Source organism: Capsicum annuum, chromosome 10 (genome assembly GCF_002878395.1).
Source record: "Capsicum annuum cultivar UCD-10X-F1 chromosome 10, UCD10Xv1.1, whole genome shotgun sequence".
Classification (NCBI taxonomy): domain Eukaryota; kingdom Viridiplantae; phylum Streptophyta; class Magnoliopsida; order Solanales; family Solanaceae; genus Capsicum; species Capsicum annuum.
In genome coordinates, this window is record NC_061120.1 from 219,337,703 (window position 1) to 219,357,897 (window position 20,195).

Genomic DNA, 20,195 nt, shown 5'->3' on the forward strand with positions numbered 1-20,195 from the left:
CATACTTCAAGAATAAAAGAATCATAATTTATTAGTATAATCTTGTTTTATGTGTTAATCTCTTGGATAGATAATGATCTAACAGTCAATAAGGGTCAAAAACACAGCTAAGATGTTGTTACATGGGTGTTGTTGTGTACTTTAGAGACAGAAGAGAAGAGAAAAGGTGGGAAATTAAGGCAAATCCATTTACTGTTGACTATGGCCAAGTGGATGGTGGATATAAGTTCCATGTGTTGGACCATCTGACTGACTCTAATAATGAGGGAGACATATGAACCTAGGACCAGTGGTGGAGCCACCTTTGTTCAAACGCGCTGAAAATTAGATCATGTAGATTGATAATGTCTATATGTTTACTTTTTTTTTATTTAACTTCCCTTAGTGAAAATCTTGATTCCGACTAAGACATGTGCTTAGCTGAGGTGAATTTGGGTGTAATATATTTTGGTGCTAAGTACTGACAAAGCAACTGGAGAGGTGTATGTAGAGGCTGATCGAGTACCAGTGCTGCACTCGTGTAGGATCCTCCAAAATTGCGTAGCTTTTAGAGGATTCGACACTCACTCGACAGTGTTTTTGAAGAGTCCAAGCTACATAGATGACATCGTCTAATGAATTGTAGTACTAACACTAAGAAGTTAAAGAGTACAGCTAGCCACATTACAATAGAAACTTCCGATACCAATGAAAACAAGAAACATATGTACAGAAGAAGATGCCTTAACGAAGTGTGTATTTCTGTATTCCCAATAACTCAATTTTTATTAAGTCTATGAATAAAATTCACCTACATATCCATGTATAAAACAAGAAACAGACTATACAAAGTGAATTAACAATAGTGTCAACTGCTGTGCATACTAATCAAACAAATCAGATGCCCAACTGAAGTCTGCTGCAATAAAGTCATCAATGTCAAATAATCCCTCCATTGAGAAGCACTCGTCACTGTTTATGGCTAACGGGGCCGTTGGCTCAGTAAAAGTAATAGGTGCTGCCTCTTCAAGATTCTGCACTTGATCCTCACAACACGCTGACCACTGATCAGACACAAATGCGGCAACATCAGTATTTCCTTCATTAAGTACCATACAAGTACTTCCAAGCTGCTGAGGAAGTTGATAATTGCATCCAGATTCATCAATGCAGATAGGCAACTGGGGCTGCGTTCCAATAACGTTCAGCAGATCAGCCAATGTTGATGAGAAATCAGCCCCTGTGTAACAATCAATGTCATAGTCTTGAAAATTTGTTGCCCCTTTCTCTGAATAACTTGTAACATCGTCATTATGATTTTGAGCTGAAGACACCATCTCATCGATAGTCTGCACCTGATTGATCAATTGTTCACTATTTTGATCTTGTTGAAACTCATGAAACACATTGTTATGTTCAGATGATGTGAATGAATTTAAAAGACACGAATCATGTTGTTGAGTTGTCAGAAGCGTGCCATCCATGGCAGCAACAACCTCGTTTCCAATAGGAATTTCCATAGGCATATAATCTCCCAATTCCTTATGATCACGAGCATGTACATTAATGCAGATAGGCAACTGGGGCTGTGTTCCACTATCGTTCTGCAGATCAGCCAATGTTGATGAAAAATTAGCCCCTGTATAGTCTTGAAAATTTGTTGCTCCTTCCACCGAATAACTTGTAACATCGTCATTATGATACTGAGCAAAAGGCACTATCTCTTCAATATTGTTTCCTTGGACGACGTTTACTTGTTCACTATTTTGATCTTGTTGCAACTCTTGAAACGCGTTGTGTTCAGATAACGTGGATGGATAAACCGGACACGAATCCTGGAAATTCACTGTCCCTTGCTCGATATAACTTGCAACATAGCCATTATGATTTTGAGCAAAAGGTGCCATGTCTTCAATATTCTGCACCTGATTGATCAATTGCTCACTATTTTGATCTTGCTGCAACTCATGAAACACATTATTATGTTCATCAGATGATGTGAATCGATTTAATAGACACGAATCGTATTGTTGAGTTGTCTGAAGCGTGGCATCCATGGCAGCAGCAACAACCTCGTCTCCACTGGTAATTTCCATAGGCATACAATCTCCCAATTCCTTATGATCTCGAGCATGCACATTAATCTTACGCTTAACGCAACACAAAACAACGTCCTCATATTGAATTAAACCCCGTCGCCTTAACGCCTTTAGGATCTTCTCATCGAGACTGTATTCTCTCATAGTCCAAACAACATCATCAGCTTGATAACCTTTGTATTGATATCTATAATTCTTCTTCGATCCAACTAACTTTAATCCATCATAAACTGATTTTTCGCCGTCGAGCCCCTTCCATGATCCTCCTCCAATCACGGTCCGGATAAACCTCCTACCATCCGATTTCTTCTTCTTCAACTTAGTAAAGAAATATTTAACGTTTTTAGCATCTCCATCCCCTCCTGTCGAATTGCTTTCGAATATCTCCCATGGCTTCTTGTTCCCATAAAGATCGTCAAGTCGAATATTATCACACGAGTAATTCTTGCATGAAACGAATTTGAGTAGATAACGAATAAGCTCTTCATCCCTAGGATGAAACCTGATTCCCAATAACCCCATTACTGGATATTTGAAGAAGTTAAGCTGAAAGAATAGATGTTAAGAAGAAACTTTTTACGTGACTGCTAAGGCTGTTAATACTCTCAAATTGTTCTATTTATAAGTAAGGGTTAGGGACTTTGCTTAAGGCGGGAAGTAACTAACTAACTAACCCTAAATCAACCTAATTAAACAATTATTAGGAAAAGGAGTTTAATTAATACTTTGTTTAATGTTTTAATACATACACGACTAATTATTATTTCACATGGCATATTTAGAATCACAAGATTTCAAAATCGTCATTACTTTTTTAAAATCTGTGCAAGTCAAATTAAAATAGGTCAATCAAATTGAAATGGAGAAAGTATTTCATTTCAAAATCAAATATGAAAACCAACTAATTATAATGAAAAAGCAAATATGGTGGTTTGAAATTAATACTTAAATTGTCCGATATCTGGTGCCCTCTTTGATTTTTTCATTTGAAGGCTCGAACTCAATTTCAAATTAAAGGTGAAAGGATTTTATCTATTCCACTACAATCATGGGCAATAATTATCATTAATAATTGACACACCCTAAGGACAACAAAAAATTGTTGGGTTATTTTTTCAAAAAAAAAAATGTTAAACAGGACTTAAAGATCAAGATCGCTCTTATTGAGGTTATTCTTGTAAATCACTAGTTCAGTGTGAGAGAAAATGATTGTCCAGCCTACGGGTGTAAAGACCAAACCGTCAAGTCAAATCGAATTGACGAACTAATTTAAACTGAGAAAAAAACCGATTTATGGTTTGGTTTGATTGGTTTGACGTTAGAAAAAAATCTTGATCATTCTTGGTTTGGTTTGGTGTTAACAAAAAAAAAGTCAAAACCGAACCCGAATCAAATCGATATAATATATATATATATATATATATATATATATATATATGTATATATATATATATATGTATATATAAATAATCTACTTTTTAAATACCTTTTCAACTATTTTTAGTAATTTTCAATAATTTGAAAGTAGATGTAGATATATATTTAGATTTGGGCCTTTAAGTTGTAATATATGTCCATTAATTGCTAATTAAATGATCGAAAATCCAATATAAACTTAAAACCTAAATTTTTCACTCTTCATCTCACTTTTTAGTTTTAAGAGAGTTTTCCGCTCCTCATTTTTTCATAATTATGATTTTTCATTAGCATATGAGTGAAACCATATTTGATCTAGTCTTCGATCACAATTACAATATAATTGTAAAAACTAAAGATTATAAAAAAAAAAATGAAAAAAACTAAAAAAATCGAAAAAATCGAAAAAACTGAAAAAACCGACTAAAACCTAAACCCAAAAAAACAATTTTATGTTGGTTTGATTTGGTTTATAGTTTTAATAAACCGACATGATTGTTTTTTTTATAAAAATCGAACCAACCCGACATATGTACACCCCTAGTCCAGCCCATCATTTGGGGCAATGAATAATTGGGTAATATTTGTAAAATTAAGATATTTAAATTGAAATGAAAAGAATAATTTATTTTGGACCATAAATAGTTGTAGAAAAGAGTTTTTTTAATGATTCTACGACATAGGATAATGTCAGTACATAGTGCGCATGTAAGACCCCAAAAATTTGGACGATTTTATTTTGAATCCTTCCTCGTATTTAATGATAATTTTGTACTTGAATCACGATAAGGAATGTTAGCGGAAAGATTGGGGAGAGTTTCAAAATTTTCGAAAAGCGTTCGGAATCATTTCGAGATCCCGAACCAGTGAGGTTCCGTGATAGCAGCGTGCCACGATAAGAGCGTGGCATGCCTAAGGGCACAAAGCATCCAGTTCCATTTTTTTTATGTTGGGCTAAGGGTTTTTTGGTTCTTTTTCTTTTAAAACGACTTTAAATATTCTTTAGTATACCTATTTTGCATCAGTTTATTATAACAAGAGTTGCCATCGTTCTTCCCTCTTTCAACTCTCAAGAGGAGTAAACTCAGGGCGACTATAAACAAACACTATACACGATTTCATGAACACTCTTTAGGACAAATTCAGGAGTAAACGGATCGCTGTAGCTAGTTGCGTGTCTGCGCCACTAACACGGAAGGCTATTGGATTTGTCGTTTTTTCCATTCAAATTTAGGGTCATATTGATAATTTTAATAAATTAATTCCATTAAGCTGTCTGTTTAATTTTCTTTTCTAATTTAATCTTACACATCAAATTATAATATACAATCTATAAAATTAATAATAAAAAAAGACAAATAAAAATACTAAATATGAAACAAATAATGACTAAAGACATATAATTTAATTTTGACTAACGTGAAATGACTCAAATCAATTGGAGGCAAAATTCCAAAAGCAAACACTACTTTCCCTTTTTTATCTACTACTTTTCTATATCTGCCATAATGCTGCCATTTCGACAAATCAAATTATAATATTAGATACTTTGCCCAAATAAACTTTCAATAGTGACATTTGCATTCGAAATGGCACATTCATACTTATCCGCATTATTCAATTGACCTTCATATGAATCCATGTTGTGGAGCATGCTAGTAGCTTAAGAACTTGTAAAAGATTTGAACATGGAGAGCTGGCATGAAACCAGCCTCAGGTATCGCAACAATGGTCACGGTCCGCGATCTCGGCCACACGATCACAGTCATGCTCACAATCACGGTAATCGGGGGCAGTTCCCTGCCTTGCCAAAAAATCCCCCACTCCCAAATTTTTGGCCTAGCTTCATTGAGCACCTTTTCCAATGAGCTTTAGTGAACAATGAGGTACAGTTTGAAAGATAAAATGTCATTGATTGATATAATTTATGCCTAGTGTTTTCAGGACAATCTCATGGACAAGTATGATCATATCTGATTCATGGCACCCGAGTGCTACACTCACTACTACAGTGATCTTTCGAGGACAAATCTTCTCCTAGAAAAAGGTATCTGCTTGGAGAATGTGCCGAAGAAACTACTGGCATTTCATGACAAACTTGAAGCCACAGGGTGGCATTGCTTTGCCCCAGATCCCTATGTTGAAAATGAATAATTGATCCATGAATTTTATGCCAACATCAGTGAAGTGTCCTTCTCGGACCCATTCAATGTGACTATTAAGATTTGGGGCAAACTAGTGAAAGTTGGGGGTTAAGAAAATTAATGACGTTTATGAGCTCCAACATGCAGACATGGGTGAATTCAAAGTGAAGGGGTACAAACCGGGGCGTTGGTTAGCGCAATAGCTATGCCCTAGAAAGGAAGTCACTTGGGAAAAGGCTAATAGCAATGAAAAGACATATATGGAAGTAGATAACTATGGTTAAAATTTTGATTTAACTAATTAAATTTCAACCATTAATTTTAAACTACGACATGTGTTTTTAATCCAAGCAAGAATTTGGAGAAATTGGAGAGAAGAAAAATGGAGAGGAGCCGAATCCAATAAAATTTATTAAATAAAACTCTTATGATTTGGCTTTTTCTTGCACCCGCATATAGGATAAGCTTTAGTCCATCGAGCTGCCTTTTTTTTAATCTAAGAAAACCATTCAATAAAGTGAATTAAAAAGAAATAGTAATATTTACAGAGTTCAAAATTCAGAGTAGAAAAAGGTTTATTACTAAACTATACTAGCTATTTGAAATATTATAAACAATATTATTATATAAGAAGCAATATTAACAAATGAGAAAGGGAAAAAAGAAAGAGGAAGTGAGAATGTTGTATTTTCACTTCAATAATAGAGAACAATGACTCACTTATTAATCAATTGGAATTTGGAGGGAAAATTCCAAAAGCAAACATTACTTTTCCATTTTATCTGCTACTACATTTCTATGTCTGCCATTTTGAAATGTTATCTAATCACCACTAGCTCCCACTTTAATAATGCTGTCATTTTGACCCCATTACTATTCCTGCTTTTTCACCTTTCATTGTCACATTACCAGAGCCTTCGAGTAACTGATAAAGTTGCAGCCATGTGATTAGGAGGTCACAGGTTCAAGCTTTAGAAACAACCCTTGCATAAATGTAAGGTGAGGTTGCGTACAATACATCTTTGTGGTGTGACCCTTTCGTGGACCCTGCGCATAGCAGGAGCTTTAGTGCACCGGGGCTTACCTTATGGTTACGCTTTGGCCATCAATGCTATCCAGTGTTGGTTCCGCCACCCAGAATGTAGACTCGAGGTGTGACACATGTTTTGCAAGGAGAATAGATATAAGTTGTATAAGCTCAACATTACCAGTTTGAATTTACATTTTTTCATTTTTTTTTTTTGCAAGCAGACACTTTTATTATAATTTTTATAAAACATCTATTCTAAAACTACCAGAAAGTTTAGGTTAATATTGCACCATGGATCATAGGGTAGGTCAATGTTAAAAGACTAACATGTGTTTCTTGTTTATAATTTATTGAAGTAAAGCATCTAGTACTCTGAACTATGACTAAATTTGCTACGACACACTACAATTTTACAAGGGGTCTATTACTCCTAAACTCAATTTTAGTGTATTTTTGTCATCCTTTTTATCTGATGTGACGATTTTGACGTGGACCTCATTTTTATGTAATAAAGATGTCGTGTCAGCATAAAAGGGTGACAAAAGTATACTAAATTGAGTTTAGAGGGTAATAACACCCATGTGATATAAGCTTTCATTTTCCTATCTTGTATTCACTTTCAAGTTTTTTCTACTGATTTTTACTCCAACCAATTTCATCTACTTGCTCCATTCCCCCTCAGCACTCATTTTCTCCTACCTTTGTTAGAAAAAAAAAAGAAAATTTGTAGATTCAGACATTAGAGGATCTAGGGAAGACTATTAGACTAGCCAGTGAAGAATTACTTAAGGAGATAGCTATGGAATTCTTATCTACTATTGTGGATAAAGTCGCAGAATACTTGATACTGCCAGTTGCGCGACAGATTGGGTATTTATTTTCCTATAGGTGCAACATCAGATCTTTAGAAAATGAATCTGAGAAGCTGGAGAATATCAGAAGCGGGGTGCAGCAAAGAAAGGATGCTGAATGGAGAAACTTACAAGTCATGCCACCCCATGTTGAGGAGTGGTTAACTAGTGTTGATGAAACTAATGCTGATGTGGCAGTTTTACTAGGACGTAGAGTTGAGGTTGAAAGAGGTTGCATCTATGGTTTGTGTCCAAACTTGAAGTCACGTTACTCGCTGAGCAGGAGAGCTAAGAAAATTGAACAGGCTATGATTGATCTTCAAACTGAAGGCAGAGGTTATGCTCCTTCCTCCTGTCCAGCACCACTTGCAGTTAAAGTTATAAATAGTGGTGAGGAGTTTGACTCCAGAAAACAGAAGGAGGAAGAGGTCATGGCAGCTTTGGGAGATGAGGGGATCACTATTGTTGGGATATGTGGTATGGGTGGTGTTGGTAAAACAACACTGGCTGAGAAAGTAAGAGCAAGGGCAAAACAAGCAGGGTTGTTTAATGATGTTGTCATGGTAACTGTCAGTCAACAACAAGACTTGAAAAGAATTCAGGGAGAGATCGCCAGAGAGGTTGGGCTGACATCGTTGCAAGGAGACAATTTGTTAAGTCGTGGAGATCAGCTGCGCGCAAGGTTAATGCAGAAGGGAAGTCGCGTCCTTGTAATTTTGGATGATATTTGGGAGGCTCTTAATGATCTAGAGAAACTTGGTATTCCCATTGGTAGCGACCACAGCTATCAGTGCAAAGTGGCATTGACGACACGCCTCCGAGGTGTTTGTGACGCTATGGATGCTCAAAAGATCGTAGATATTGGAATTTTATCTGATGAAGAAGCATGGGTCCTTTTTAGTCAGAAAGCCGGTTATTCAGCTGACGATCCCTCTCTTCCTGAAGTAGCAAAAGATGTTGCCAAAGAATGCAAGGGTCTGCCACTTGCAATTGTTACTGTTGCAAGAGCACTAAAGGGTAAAACCAAGCCTTCATGGGAGGATGCGCTTGTAGAATTACAAAAAGCAGCACCAAAAAATATCCCAAGAGTGCTTACAAAGGTGTACCAACCTCTAACAATAAGCTATCATCACTTAGAGAGTGATGAAGCCAGGTATGTGTTTTTGCTTTGTTCCTTGTTTGAAGAGGATAGTAATATTTGGACTGAAGAATTACTTAGATACGGAATGGGACTTGACATCTTTTCAGAACTCGAAAATTTAGAACATGCAAGAAATAGGGTGTGTAATCTGTTAGAAACATTGAAAAATTGTTTCTTGTTATCCCAAGGTTCAAACAAAAACTATGTCAAAATGCATGATGTGGTCCGTGACGTGGCTATATTTATTGCGTCTGAGGGTGAGCATAAATTTATGGTAAATCACAATATGAACTCAAACGAGTTCCCAAGAAAAGACTCTTACGAGCATTACAGTCACATGTCAATTGTTGCAAATAAATTTGATGAGGGTCCCAGAGCAATATCTTGTCCACGACTGAAGTTTCTGATGTTAAAACTCCGTTTCGAAGAGGATTTCAAATTACAGGATGATTTTTTTGATGGAATGAGTGAACTCAGTGTCATAAGCCTGAGTGGATATGATAGAAACTCCATTCTGCCCTTTCCATCATCCATTCAAAGGTTGTCAAATCTGAGGACGCTATATCTGACTAATTTAAGATTGACTGACATATCCATTATTGGGGAACGTGTCACTTTAGAAATTCTCAGCATCAGATATTCTTACTTAGAGGAGTTTCCGGTGGAGATAGGAAACTTGACCAATCTAACTATGTTAGAGTATAGGAATACTAGTTACAGAAACCGTATGAGGATTTCACCAGGGGTCTTATCAAGACTAGTTCGATTGGAGGAACTGCATATGGTGAGAGTAGAAGATTGTAGTTACTCCATCTTGAGGGAACTGGAATCCTTATCGAGATTGACTGCACTGACATTAGATGAATTCTCCGTAGATGTGATTTACAGTAACTTGGGCCTTTCCTCCAAGTTGACTCGGTACGCTCTTACAGTGGGTGGAGTCTACATGGGTACTTCAATCATGGAAACTTACGACAAGATTATCGCTCTAGAGGTCACCGAGAGCACCCCATTGGGTGATTGGATCCGCCTCCTGTTGAGGAATAGCGAATTTGTATTTTCAAGAGGAAAGGGCTCCAAGAATGTAGTGGTCGATTTGCAGAACGTGAAAGATCTCAGGCTGGTTGATTGTGATTCATTGAATATCCACTGTCAGAATAACATTCCATTTCCCAAACTCGAAAGGCTGGAGGTAAGCTATTGTGATCACCTACGTCATCTTTTTCGTGCGTCCTTGGCTTGCCCTGATGATGAAGAAGAGGGTATCTCCCGAAGGACACATATCAGACCTGACGTAATCAAGTTCCCCAATTTATATCACTTGGAACTTGATGCTCTGGGATGCTTCACACACTTTTGCAGTGACGCTGTTGAGGGCATTGAGTTCCCTCTGTTACGGGAAATGTATCTCGGGCGATTATCAGAGTTCCAAAATTTCTGGCCAAGAGCCAACAATGCAATCACCCACTCAAATCCTCTTTTTAATGAAAAGGTTTGCTTCTACACGAAAAAGTTTTTATTTGACGGGTTTTTTTTAATTACTTTAATTTATAATACTTTTTTCTATTCCAATTTATGTGATACCGATATCATTTTAAGAGTCAACTAAATATTTTATAGTTTTTCGATTTTTAAGTTGTTTTTTTCTTTGGTAAAATTTTTTAAGTTATTGATTATTGTGATTTATAATATTTTTTGAAATATATATAAGATTATTTTTTTTAGATATATTAAGTTGTTAACTATTGTAATTTATAATATTTTTTAATGTAATTTTCAAATAAAGCGTTTGACTATTGTTGTCCAAATTTTTTTGACATTGATAGTCAATTATATTTTTTAACTATTTTAATTTAAGGGACACTGATATAATTTCGAGAGTAAACCAAATATTTTGTATCTTTTAAAATTTTTAATTATTTTGATCTATAGTATTTTTTTTATGAATTTTTGTGGAATATATAGCAGATTATTTCTTTTTAAATATTTTAAGTGGTTAACTATTATAATTTATAATATTTTTTTTATGTAATTTTAAAATAATATATGTTAATCTTCTTGTCCAAAATTTTGTGGCATTGATTGTCAATTATATTTTTTGAATAATTTAATTTCTTACTTGTTGTGATTTATAATATTTTTTCTTCTATTCTAATTTAAGTGGCACAATGCTTCGATGTGCATAATAATTAATTAGGGGTGACATAGTAAAACCACGATTGAAGCAACGAATCATATATGTTTTAAATGACTTAAAATAACTAATTAGAACTGATATCGCAAAATTACTATAAAAAATACTTGTGAAAAAATAATTAAGTAGGCATCATATAAGACATCAAATTAATTTAATATTAAATATTATTAATTTTTTTAATATTTAGATGACTTTGTAATAAGTTTTTAATATTAATTTTTTAATACTTAGATGACTTATAATAATCAATTAGGGGTGATATAATAAAATTATGGTTGAAACTGTTGAAGCAGACATGTCATAAATGTCTATTTTATTTTTTTGTTAAATATTAATAATTTTTAATACGTAAATGATATATAATAATTAATTAGGAATGATATAGAAAAATTATGGAACAATCAACTGAATGGTCGACAAGTAGGACGACCGGAAGCTGCTCACTCCCTCTTATAATATAAGAGAATGTCTATTTTTTAAAATTATATACAACGACATACCTAATTCTTTATCGTGTGTGTTTTTTCTATTGTAATTAATAAAGTATTTTTCAACTTATAATTTGAAATTCTATTGAAGTATAATAGAGTAGCCATTGGGAATTTCTTACAAAATATGCCTCTATTTTAAATCCATGGTTAGAGAGGCTCTGTATATATGGGATGTTTTGATTCACTTTTTATCAAAATCAAACCAAATCAACTATTTCAGTTTTTTCAACTAATTTATATATTGTATATTCATGTATTTACGTTTTATTGATATCTAATGATTTAGTCTAAAAATGATTTAACTTACTGTAATAAAATAACATTAAAAGACACCAAAAATAAGAATTTTATTAATAATTATTTGCAAGACATCATAAATGGAGTTGATACCTTGTCAATGTTTGCAGGTTTCTTGTCCCAACCTGGAAGTGCTACGACTTTATAAGGCTAACAGCATAACTGCTCTATGCTCTCACCAACTTCCAACTGCCTACTTCAAAGAACTTGACAAACTGGAAGTAGATAGTTGTGGAGAATTGAGAAACTTGATGTCTCCATCGGTGGCCAGAGGTCTTCTGAATCTCCGAACACTATGGATACAAGAATGCCAATCAATGGAAGAAGTGATTACAGAAGAGGAACAACAAGGAGAAGAAATCATGTGTAATGAACCCTTATTTCCCGGGTTGGAAGAGCTGAAACTTGTCGATCTGCCAAAGCTGGGGCATTTCATTCTAACTAGGCATGCTCTTGAATTTCCATTTCTTAAAGTAGTGGTAATTTATGAATGCCATGAAATGAAGACATTTATCCAACAGGGAACTGTGAGTACACTGAATCTCGAAAGTGTGAACAATGATGATGAATTGAAAGTTATTGATCTCAACAAAGCGATGTTCAATTCTAAGGTTTGTCTTGTGCCGCTTTATAACTAAATGCTATACATATTTGTGTCATGCATTAACAGACCCTTGGTCTACTACTCTCTTTCTGGTTTAGCTAGCAAATTGTAACAGTAATAGTAGTGGGAAGTGGTGAAAATACCTCCAAACTTAGCGCGAATTATTATTTTTGTCCTTGAACTATGCCTAATACTAGGCATAGTTCCGGGATGAAAGTAATAGTTCGCGCCAAGTTGGGGGAATTTTCACCACTTCAATCTAATAGTAATAGTAATCTTCATATAGTTATTTTTTTTGTCACCTGATACCTATGTTGATGGAGGTAACAAACATAGGTGAATCTACAATATTATAATCCAAGGGTTCACGTGAATTCAATAACTTTTTTCCATAGACTTTTTATCCGAATTAGTAATATCTAGAGATTCCGTGATTTTGAACGCTATTATTATTGTAAATTAACTTGAGGTCATTGGAGATTTCTATAAATTTCAAATTTAAAATCTACCTCTCGTTCTAAATTCTTCTTTCATTACATTTAACAGCTATTTTGAAGTTGCTTTTTAAAATACTTCTTTTATTTGAGTAAACACCTCAACTTGCTAAATAAGCATTTTTGGCTTCTCAACTTATCACTTAGTGTTTTTTTCCCAATGTGATGGCTTATGACTGAGCACAATAGATGAACATGCTTCAAGTGTATCTGCAACAAAATACAATAAAATTTGATGAGATGGAGACCATGAGATACGTAGATGTTAAAGGGATATATTCATAGTATACGGAATTACTTTCTTATTGCTTCATTCTTGGAGATGAAACTTTTTCTATGTGCATTCACGAAGTCACGTTCTTAATGCTGATCATTTTGTTGTAGACATTATTCTAAAATATCATCAGCAGTCATTCGTGAGAAATTGGAAATACTTGGTTAAAAGTTGGCGAAAAATGTATGCACAAAGTCATGTTTGAATACTTGGCAAGTGTTACAGAATGAACGTAGACTGTTTCATAGGAATGTAAACATATATAGATAGCAGATTTGTAAGAATCTCTTTTACTTTCTTAAGGGATGAATTAGTAAACTACTTTCTCATTTATGATTTCTTAATATGCGTGTAAAAAAAAAGTAGACAACTAAAATGAGACAGAGGGAGTATTTCTTTCCTTAACTAGAACCTCATGTACATGTATTATATTGCATACCTTTTCGAATGAGATATCAAGTTATTCTTCATACCTTGTCTATTACATGGTATAAGAAGCAGGTCCATCCCCGTTTGAGCTCATGGTCTACGCTCTAGTTAGGCCTGTTAAAGTGGATTAGAGTCCACATTAGTTGGGTTGTCTATTACATGGTATTAGAAGCAGTTCCATCCCGTTTGAGCTCATGGTCTAGCTCTAGTTAGGCCTGTTAAAGTGGATTAGAGTCTCACATTAGTTGGGGAATGGACTGGTGGTCTGTTCAAATGGATTTGGACAATCCTCCCCTCTTGAGCTAGCTTTTGGGCTGACATAGGCCCAGGTGCCATATCTTTACAACTTTCATTTTTACATCCAATTCTCCAACACTGACATTCTTCCATTTTCATACCAAATTCTCCATTTCCGCTCTCGCTCTTTCAACTTTCAAAGTTACTAGTTTTCTACACAACAACAAAACACTACCAAATAATATAGGTCAAATTAATGCTAAATCTAAATGGAGTTAATACTTGATTCCTGCATCATTTGCAGATTTCTTGTCCCATCCTGGAAAATCTATCTATCAATGCGGCAAACAACATAACTGCGCTATGCTCTCACCAACTTCCAACTGCCTACTTCAGCAAACTTAAGGAATTGACAGTACGGAAGTGTGGAAAACTGAGAAACTTGATGTCTCTATCAGTGGCCAGGGGTCTTCTGAATCTCCAAACACTATGGATAGCAGATTGCCAATCAATGGAAGAAGTGATCACAGAAGATGAACAACAAGAAGAAGAAATCATGACTAATGAGCCCTTATTTCCCGTGTTGGAAGGGTTGAAACTCCGAAAGATACCAAAGCTGGGGCATTTCATTCTGACGAAGCGTGCTCTTGAATTTCCATTTCTCAGAGAAGTGGAGATTCGTAAATGCCCTGAAATGAAGACATTTGTCCAACAGGGATCTGTCAGTACACCGAGTCTAAAAAGTGTGAACAATGATGATAAGGTGAAAGTAGATGACCTGAATGAATGGATACATCAGAGGTTCATTTCTAAGGTTTGTCTTGTAGCGCTAGCTGGATGTATAACTAAATAACTCCACTGATATCTTTCCATCTTACCTTAATAGTAATAGCAATATTCAGATACTTATTATGTTCGTCACTTGAAGTAGCTTCCTTTTACCTGCCCCAAATGTTTATCTTTCAACTAACTATGTAATGTCTGTTCTTTTGTAATCTCTACTCTCAGGAACAAGATGGAAGCGAATCTGAAGATTCAATCGAGTGACGACAGACGCTAAAGTGTTGTCTATGAATCCAAAACTAGAAAGGTAATAATTAAGTACTCCACGATAAGTCCAAAGTGCATCCAAGTTCGCTCGAACATCGCCTGATACCTATAACTCATGATGGGAGGTAACAAGCAGAGGTGGGTCTACACTATAACTCATGGGAGGTATCTCTATTTGTAATTTCTAGAAATGAGTTTATTGCGAACACAATTACTATTATTGTTATATTAAACTTGAGGGCCTGTAAGGTTCTATAAACTTTAAATTTAGAATTCTCTTTTGATTAGTTATATTTAAAATATAATATATAGCTTTATTTTCTCATGATACTTGCATTCTATGTCGTTCTAAAAGATTGAAAAGATTACTTTTCGAGAGATGCTTGTTCATCCATATTTATTCGAAGCCTATATATAACATGCCCAGGTAGAGTGCATATACAGACCATATCCATACCTCAGAGGTAGAGAGACTATTCCGGTTAGACCCTCGGCAAGAAAAAATCTGAACTAGGAACCTTGTGGAAGACATATTATCTGGCTCTAGTTACTCACCCAAATCCTCATATGGGAAGTTCCAAATTTCTATTTTTTGATCAATAAAATAAGAGTATTTCAATACTCACGAGACTGAGTTGCCAAACCATACAAATTCGGGAAGTTGGGGAAAGCAAAACATTACACATTCCGTAAAAATAAGCATGAAATGATTTGTGTTTTATTTGAGAACATAAGAGTATAGGAAGCAAAATAATCATTCCTCCATGAGATTTTCCTCCGACTGCTTTTGTGGAACCGGGACCTTGGCAGGCAGTGTAAGTGATGGCTCTTTGTTGGGTGCAGCAGGAGCTTCCACTAAGTGAATGTTCTGCTCGAGCTCCTTCGCTGCTTCTCTCTGCTCCTTGTCTTTCTTTCCTTTCATCCTGTAAGGTTTGCCAAGTAATGTTAATAGCAAGAAAAGGCACATGATGAATAAAAAGTAATGGAAATTAGTGAAGCACAGTCTAAGGAACCTCTTAGAAATATGTCTCTCCTCCCTACCAACTCTGATTTTATCAATTTTCTTGATGGCCTTCGAAGTGTTCTCAGTTACGTTCCTGTCATGTCTCAGTTACGTACAAAGATTTTAAATGGCTATAAAATTAAGTTTTTTGAAGAAAACAAGTGAGACAGTTTTAAAAGAATTTGCTACCTCTTTTAGCCTGAAGATAAGGAAAATGGGAGACTTAATGGAGGGAAGACATTTCTTATTTCTTGCTTCACTTACCATGTGGAGTAAGTGTTCATCATTATAAACACTCCAAAGTTCCTTGGTGGGAGAATTAGTGAACTTTCTAATTTTGGGAGTACACTTTTCAAATTGGTGTCTCCTCTTCTCCACCATTTTTTCTCCATTTTCCATTCACACTTCTATGAACCCAACAATCCCCCACATGAATGGGGAATGACTATTTTTCATAAAATTTTTACAGACAAGTATGTGATCATCAAGCAAAGACTGATTGCATCTGGATAAGTGGTTTCCCTTTGAACTTTCCATAGTGAACATGCATCGGATGTACTCGATCAATCGGTAGATTTGATATCTTTGAACCGTCGAGCTTTATTGTACACCTAGACAATACATATCACACAACCAACCTTTTAATGTTTATGGTTCTCATGGTTTTGTTCTTTTTAGCCATGAACACGTCCCGGTTTCATGAGAGCTTAGAGAATAGGCCTTTACTAACATTCTCCTTGAAACGGCTTCCACTTCACCCTCGTATAAGTGATTTCTAAATGTTCAATCCTATAGATTAAACTATTTGGTCAAATCTGCCAAATTTAGATAATCATTGAAAGACTTTTCACCTTAAGTCTTATCCTATTTTACTGTACATTGTCTACATCATGAGAATGGGTTGAGTAATTGACAATGTCGAACCTACCAGACACAACTTTGTTTGATCTCCTTGTACCTAGCTCTTGGGATCTCCAGTCTGCTAGGTAGAGTTATCGCCATGCTGACTTGTCCTAGGCCTTAAACCCATTCCCTTGGATGTCCTTTCTACTCCTTCTCTAGATAGGCCTTTTGTAAATAGATCCGACACATTATCCTTTGACTTTACATAGTCCATAGTGATAATTCCACTAGAGAGGAGTTCTCTAACGGTATTATGTATTAGTCATATGTGACGAGATTTACCATTATACATCATACTCCCTGCCCTGCCTATTGCCGCTTGGCTATCACAGTGTATACATATTGGTGCCACTGGCTTAGGACAATACAGAATATCTTCCAAGAAATTTCGGAGCCATTCTGCTTCTTCGCCAGCTTCATCTAATGCAATAAATTCAGATTCCATTGTAGAGAGAGCGATATAAGTCTGTTTGGATGATTTCCAAGAAACTGCTCCTCCACCGAGAGTAAATACATATCCACTTGTGGATTTTACTTCATTCGATCCGCTGATCTAATTTGCATCACTATATCCTTCAAGTACCTCAGGATATTTATTATAATGCAAAGCATAATCTTGAGTGTATTTAAGATACCCCAAAACTCTTGTCAATGCCATCCAATGAGTTTTATTGGGATTACTCTTGTACCGACTCAATTTACTGATAGTGCACGCTATGTCTGGTCGTGTACAGTTCATTATATACATTAAACATCCCAATACTCTTGCGTACTCCAATTGCGAGTCACTTTCACCTTCATTCTTTCGAATTGCAAAGTTCACATCCAATGGAGTCTTGGCAATACCGAATTCCATATACTTGAACTTGTTAAGTACTTTTAGATATAATGAGACTGTGACAATGCTAACCCTTGTGGAGTTAGATGGATTCTTATACCTAATATCACATCTGCAACTCCAAGGTCTTTCTTATCAAACTTGCTCTCGAGCATTCGTTTTATTGCATTTATGTCAGAAATATCTTTACTGATGATCAACATATCATCCACATATAAACAAACAATGACTTGGTGATTTGGTGTGTCTTTAATATATACACATTTGTTACATTCATTTCTCTTGAATCCATTTGCCAACATGATTTGGTCAAACTTTGCATGCCATTGCTTATATGCTTGTTTTAGTCCATAAAGTGACTTAACATGTTTACACACCTTACTTTCTTTTCCTAGAACCACAAAACCCTCAGGTTGTTCCATGTATATTTCTTCCTCCAAATCTCCATTTAGGAATGTGGTCTTCACATCCATTTGATGAATTTGAAGATCATATACCGCCGCCAAGGCAATTAACATTCGAATCAAGGTTATCCTTGTTACTGGCGAGTATTTATCAAAGTAATCAAGGCCTTCCTTCTATTTGAAGCCTTTTACTACAAGTCTTCCCTTGTATTTGTCAATAATACCATCCGCCTTCATTTTCCTTTTGAAGATCCATTTAGAACCTAAAGGTTTATTTTTGGGAGGAAGGTCAACCAATTCCTATGTATGGTTGCTTAAGATTGAATCTATCTCACTATTGACTACCTCTTTCCAAAAGGATGAGTCTGACGATAACATCGCTTCTTTAAATATTTGAGGCTCATTTTCTAAGAGAAATGTTACAAAATCCAATCCAAATGAAGTTGACGTTCTTTGATGTATACTACGTCTTGGATTTTCTTCATTATGTACATTCTCACTTGGTTTATCTCGAGGTCGTTTAGATCCTCCACTAGACTGTTCATGTCTAATTTTATACGGGTAAATTTTTTCAAAGAATTCAGCATTGTCTGATTCAATTACCATATTTTCATTAATACCCAAATGTTCAAATTTATGAACCAAAAATCGACATGCGTTACTACTTTTGGCATATCCTATGAATATGCAGTCCACCGTTTTAGGTCCTATCTTAACCCTGTTAGGTATAGGAACTTGAACCTTTGCTAGACACCCCCACACTTTGAAATATTTCAAGTTGGGTTTCCTTCCTTTCCATTTTTTGTAAGGAATTGATTGTGTCTTACTATGAGGAACTCTATTGAGTATATGATTGGCCGTAAGGATAGCCTTCCCCCATAAGTTTTGCGTTAAACCATAACTTATAAGTAAGACATTCATCATTTCCTTCAAAGTTTGGTTTTTTATTTCCACAATTCCATTAGATTTATGTGAATATGGGACCGTAGTTTGATGAATTATTCCATTCTCTACACATATTTGCGCAAAGGGAGATTCATATTCTCCGCCCCTATCACTTCTTTTCATTTTGATATTTTTGTCTAATTGATTTTCAACTTCAGTTTTATATTGCCTAAACGTATCTATTGCTTCATCCTTACTATTTAGCAAGTAGACATAACAATATCTAGTGCAATCGTCAATAAAAGTTTTGAAATACTTTTTCCCACCACGTGATGGTGTTGACTTTATATCACCAATTTAAGGAATTGGAATTCCTTTCAATGGACTTATAAGGATGCTTTGCATACTTCGATTCCACACACGTTTGACACTTTGATTTATTGGACTCAAAGTTTGGCAAAACTTCTAAGTTAATCAGTTTTCGTAACATTTTGTAATTAATATGACCTAAATGTTCATGCCATAAATCATAAGACTCAAGCAAATAAGAAGAATTCTAACTTTTATTTATTTTAACAGTCAGTACATTCATCTTATAAAGGCCTTCGGTCAGCTAGCATTTCCCTACTTACATTTCTCCTTTGTTAATTATAATTTTTCCAGAAACGGTTACACATTTGATCCGTTCTTATCTAGGAGTGAAACAGAAATTAAGTTCCTACGTAACTCTGGAACATATAACACATTGTTCAGTGTTAAGACTTTGCCGGAAGTCATCTTTAAGCAAATTTTTCCTCTTCCCTCCACCTTAGCAGTAGTGGAGTTAGCCATGTAGATTATTTCTTCTGCTTGAGCCAGAGCAATTGACAAAAACAACTCCTTGTTGGCACATACATGGTGGGTGGCACCAGAATCTATCCACCATTCGCGAGGATTTCCCACCAAGTTGCATTCTGAGAACATAGCACACAAATCATCGCATTCTTTGTTGGATTCAATCATATTTGCTTGATCCTTTTTCTTGCCTTTCTTCGAGGCTCGACAATCTGTGGACTTGTGCCAATTTTGCCACAATTGAAGCATTTTCCCTTGAACTTTTTCTTGGGTTGATTGCTTCTATGTTCAACTTTCTTTTTTTTCTTCAAATTATTTTGGTCATCTTCTATAATATGTGCTCTATTAATTGTAGAATTCCCTTTTAACCTTCTCTCGACAGCTTTATTGTCCTCTTCAATACGTAGTTAGACAATAAGATCTTCGACAGTCATCTCCTTGCATTTATGCTTTAAGTAGTTTTTGAAGTCTTTCCACAAAGGTGGTAGCTTCTCAACTATCGCTGCTACTAGGAAATCATCATTCACAATTAAACCTACGAAACAGTGTATGTGAGTATTAAAAATATTTTTAATTTGTTCAACTAAGGTATTTT

The 20,195-nt window shown here is 35.2% G+C and overlaps 2 protein-coding genes across 4 annotated transcripts; one reads left to right on the top strand and one right to left on the bottom strand.

Moving 5' to 3' along the window:
* Nucleotides 1-863: 863 nt before the first annotated feature.
* LOC124887907 (NAC domain containing protein 50-like) lies at nucleotides 864-2,600 on the bottom strand. Its single transcript, XM_047397836.1, has one exon. The coding sequence runs from the start codon at nucleotides 2,598-2,600 to the stop codon at nucleotides 864-866; it is 1,737 nt and encodes a 578-aa protein (XP_047253792.1).
* A 3,988-nt stretch (nucleotides 2,601-6,588) lies between these two features.
* On the top strand, nucleotides 6,589-15,069 carry LOC107843918 (disease resistance protein SUMM2-like). Of its 3 annotated transcripts, XM_047397461.1 has the most exons (5): nucleotides 6,589-10,152; nucleotides 11,756-11,776; nucleotides 12,119-12,256; nucleotides 13,988-14,497; nucleotides 14,692-15,069. In XM_047397461.1, the coding sequence occupies exons 1-5, from the start codon at nucleotides 7,468-7,470 to the stop codon at nucleotides 14,728-14,730; spliced, it is 3,393 nt and encodes a 1,130-aa protein (XP_047253417.1). In that variant the 5' UTR covers nucleotides 6,589-7,467; the 3' UTR covers nucleotides 14,731-15,069. The 3 variants fall into 3 exon arrangements, 2 of the variants coding, with proteins under 2 accessions (XP_047253417.1, XP_016543834.2); XR_007045516.1 differs by lacking the exon at nucleotides 14,692-15,069 and having other exon boundaries at nucleotides 11,756-12,090; nucleotides 12,167-12,256; nucleotides 13,988-14,029; XM_016688348.2 differs by having other exon boundaries at nucleotides 11,756-12,256.
* Nucleotides 15,070-20,195: the final 5,126 nt, after the last annotated feature.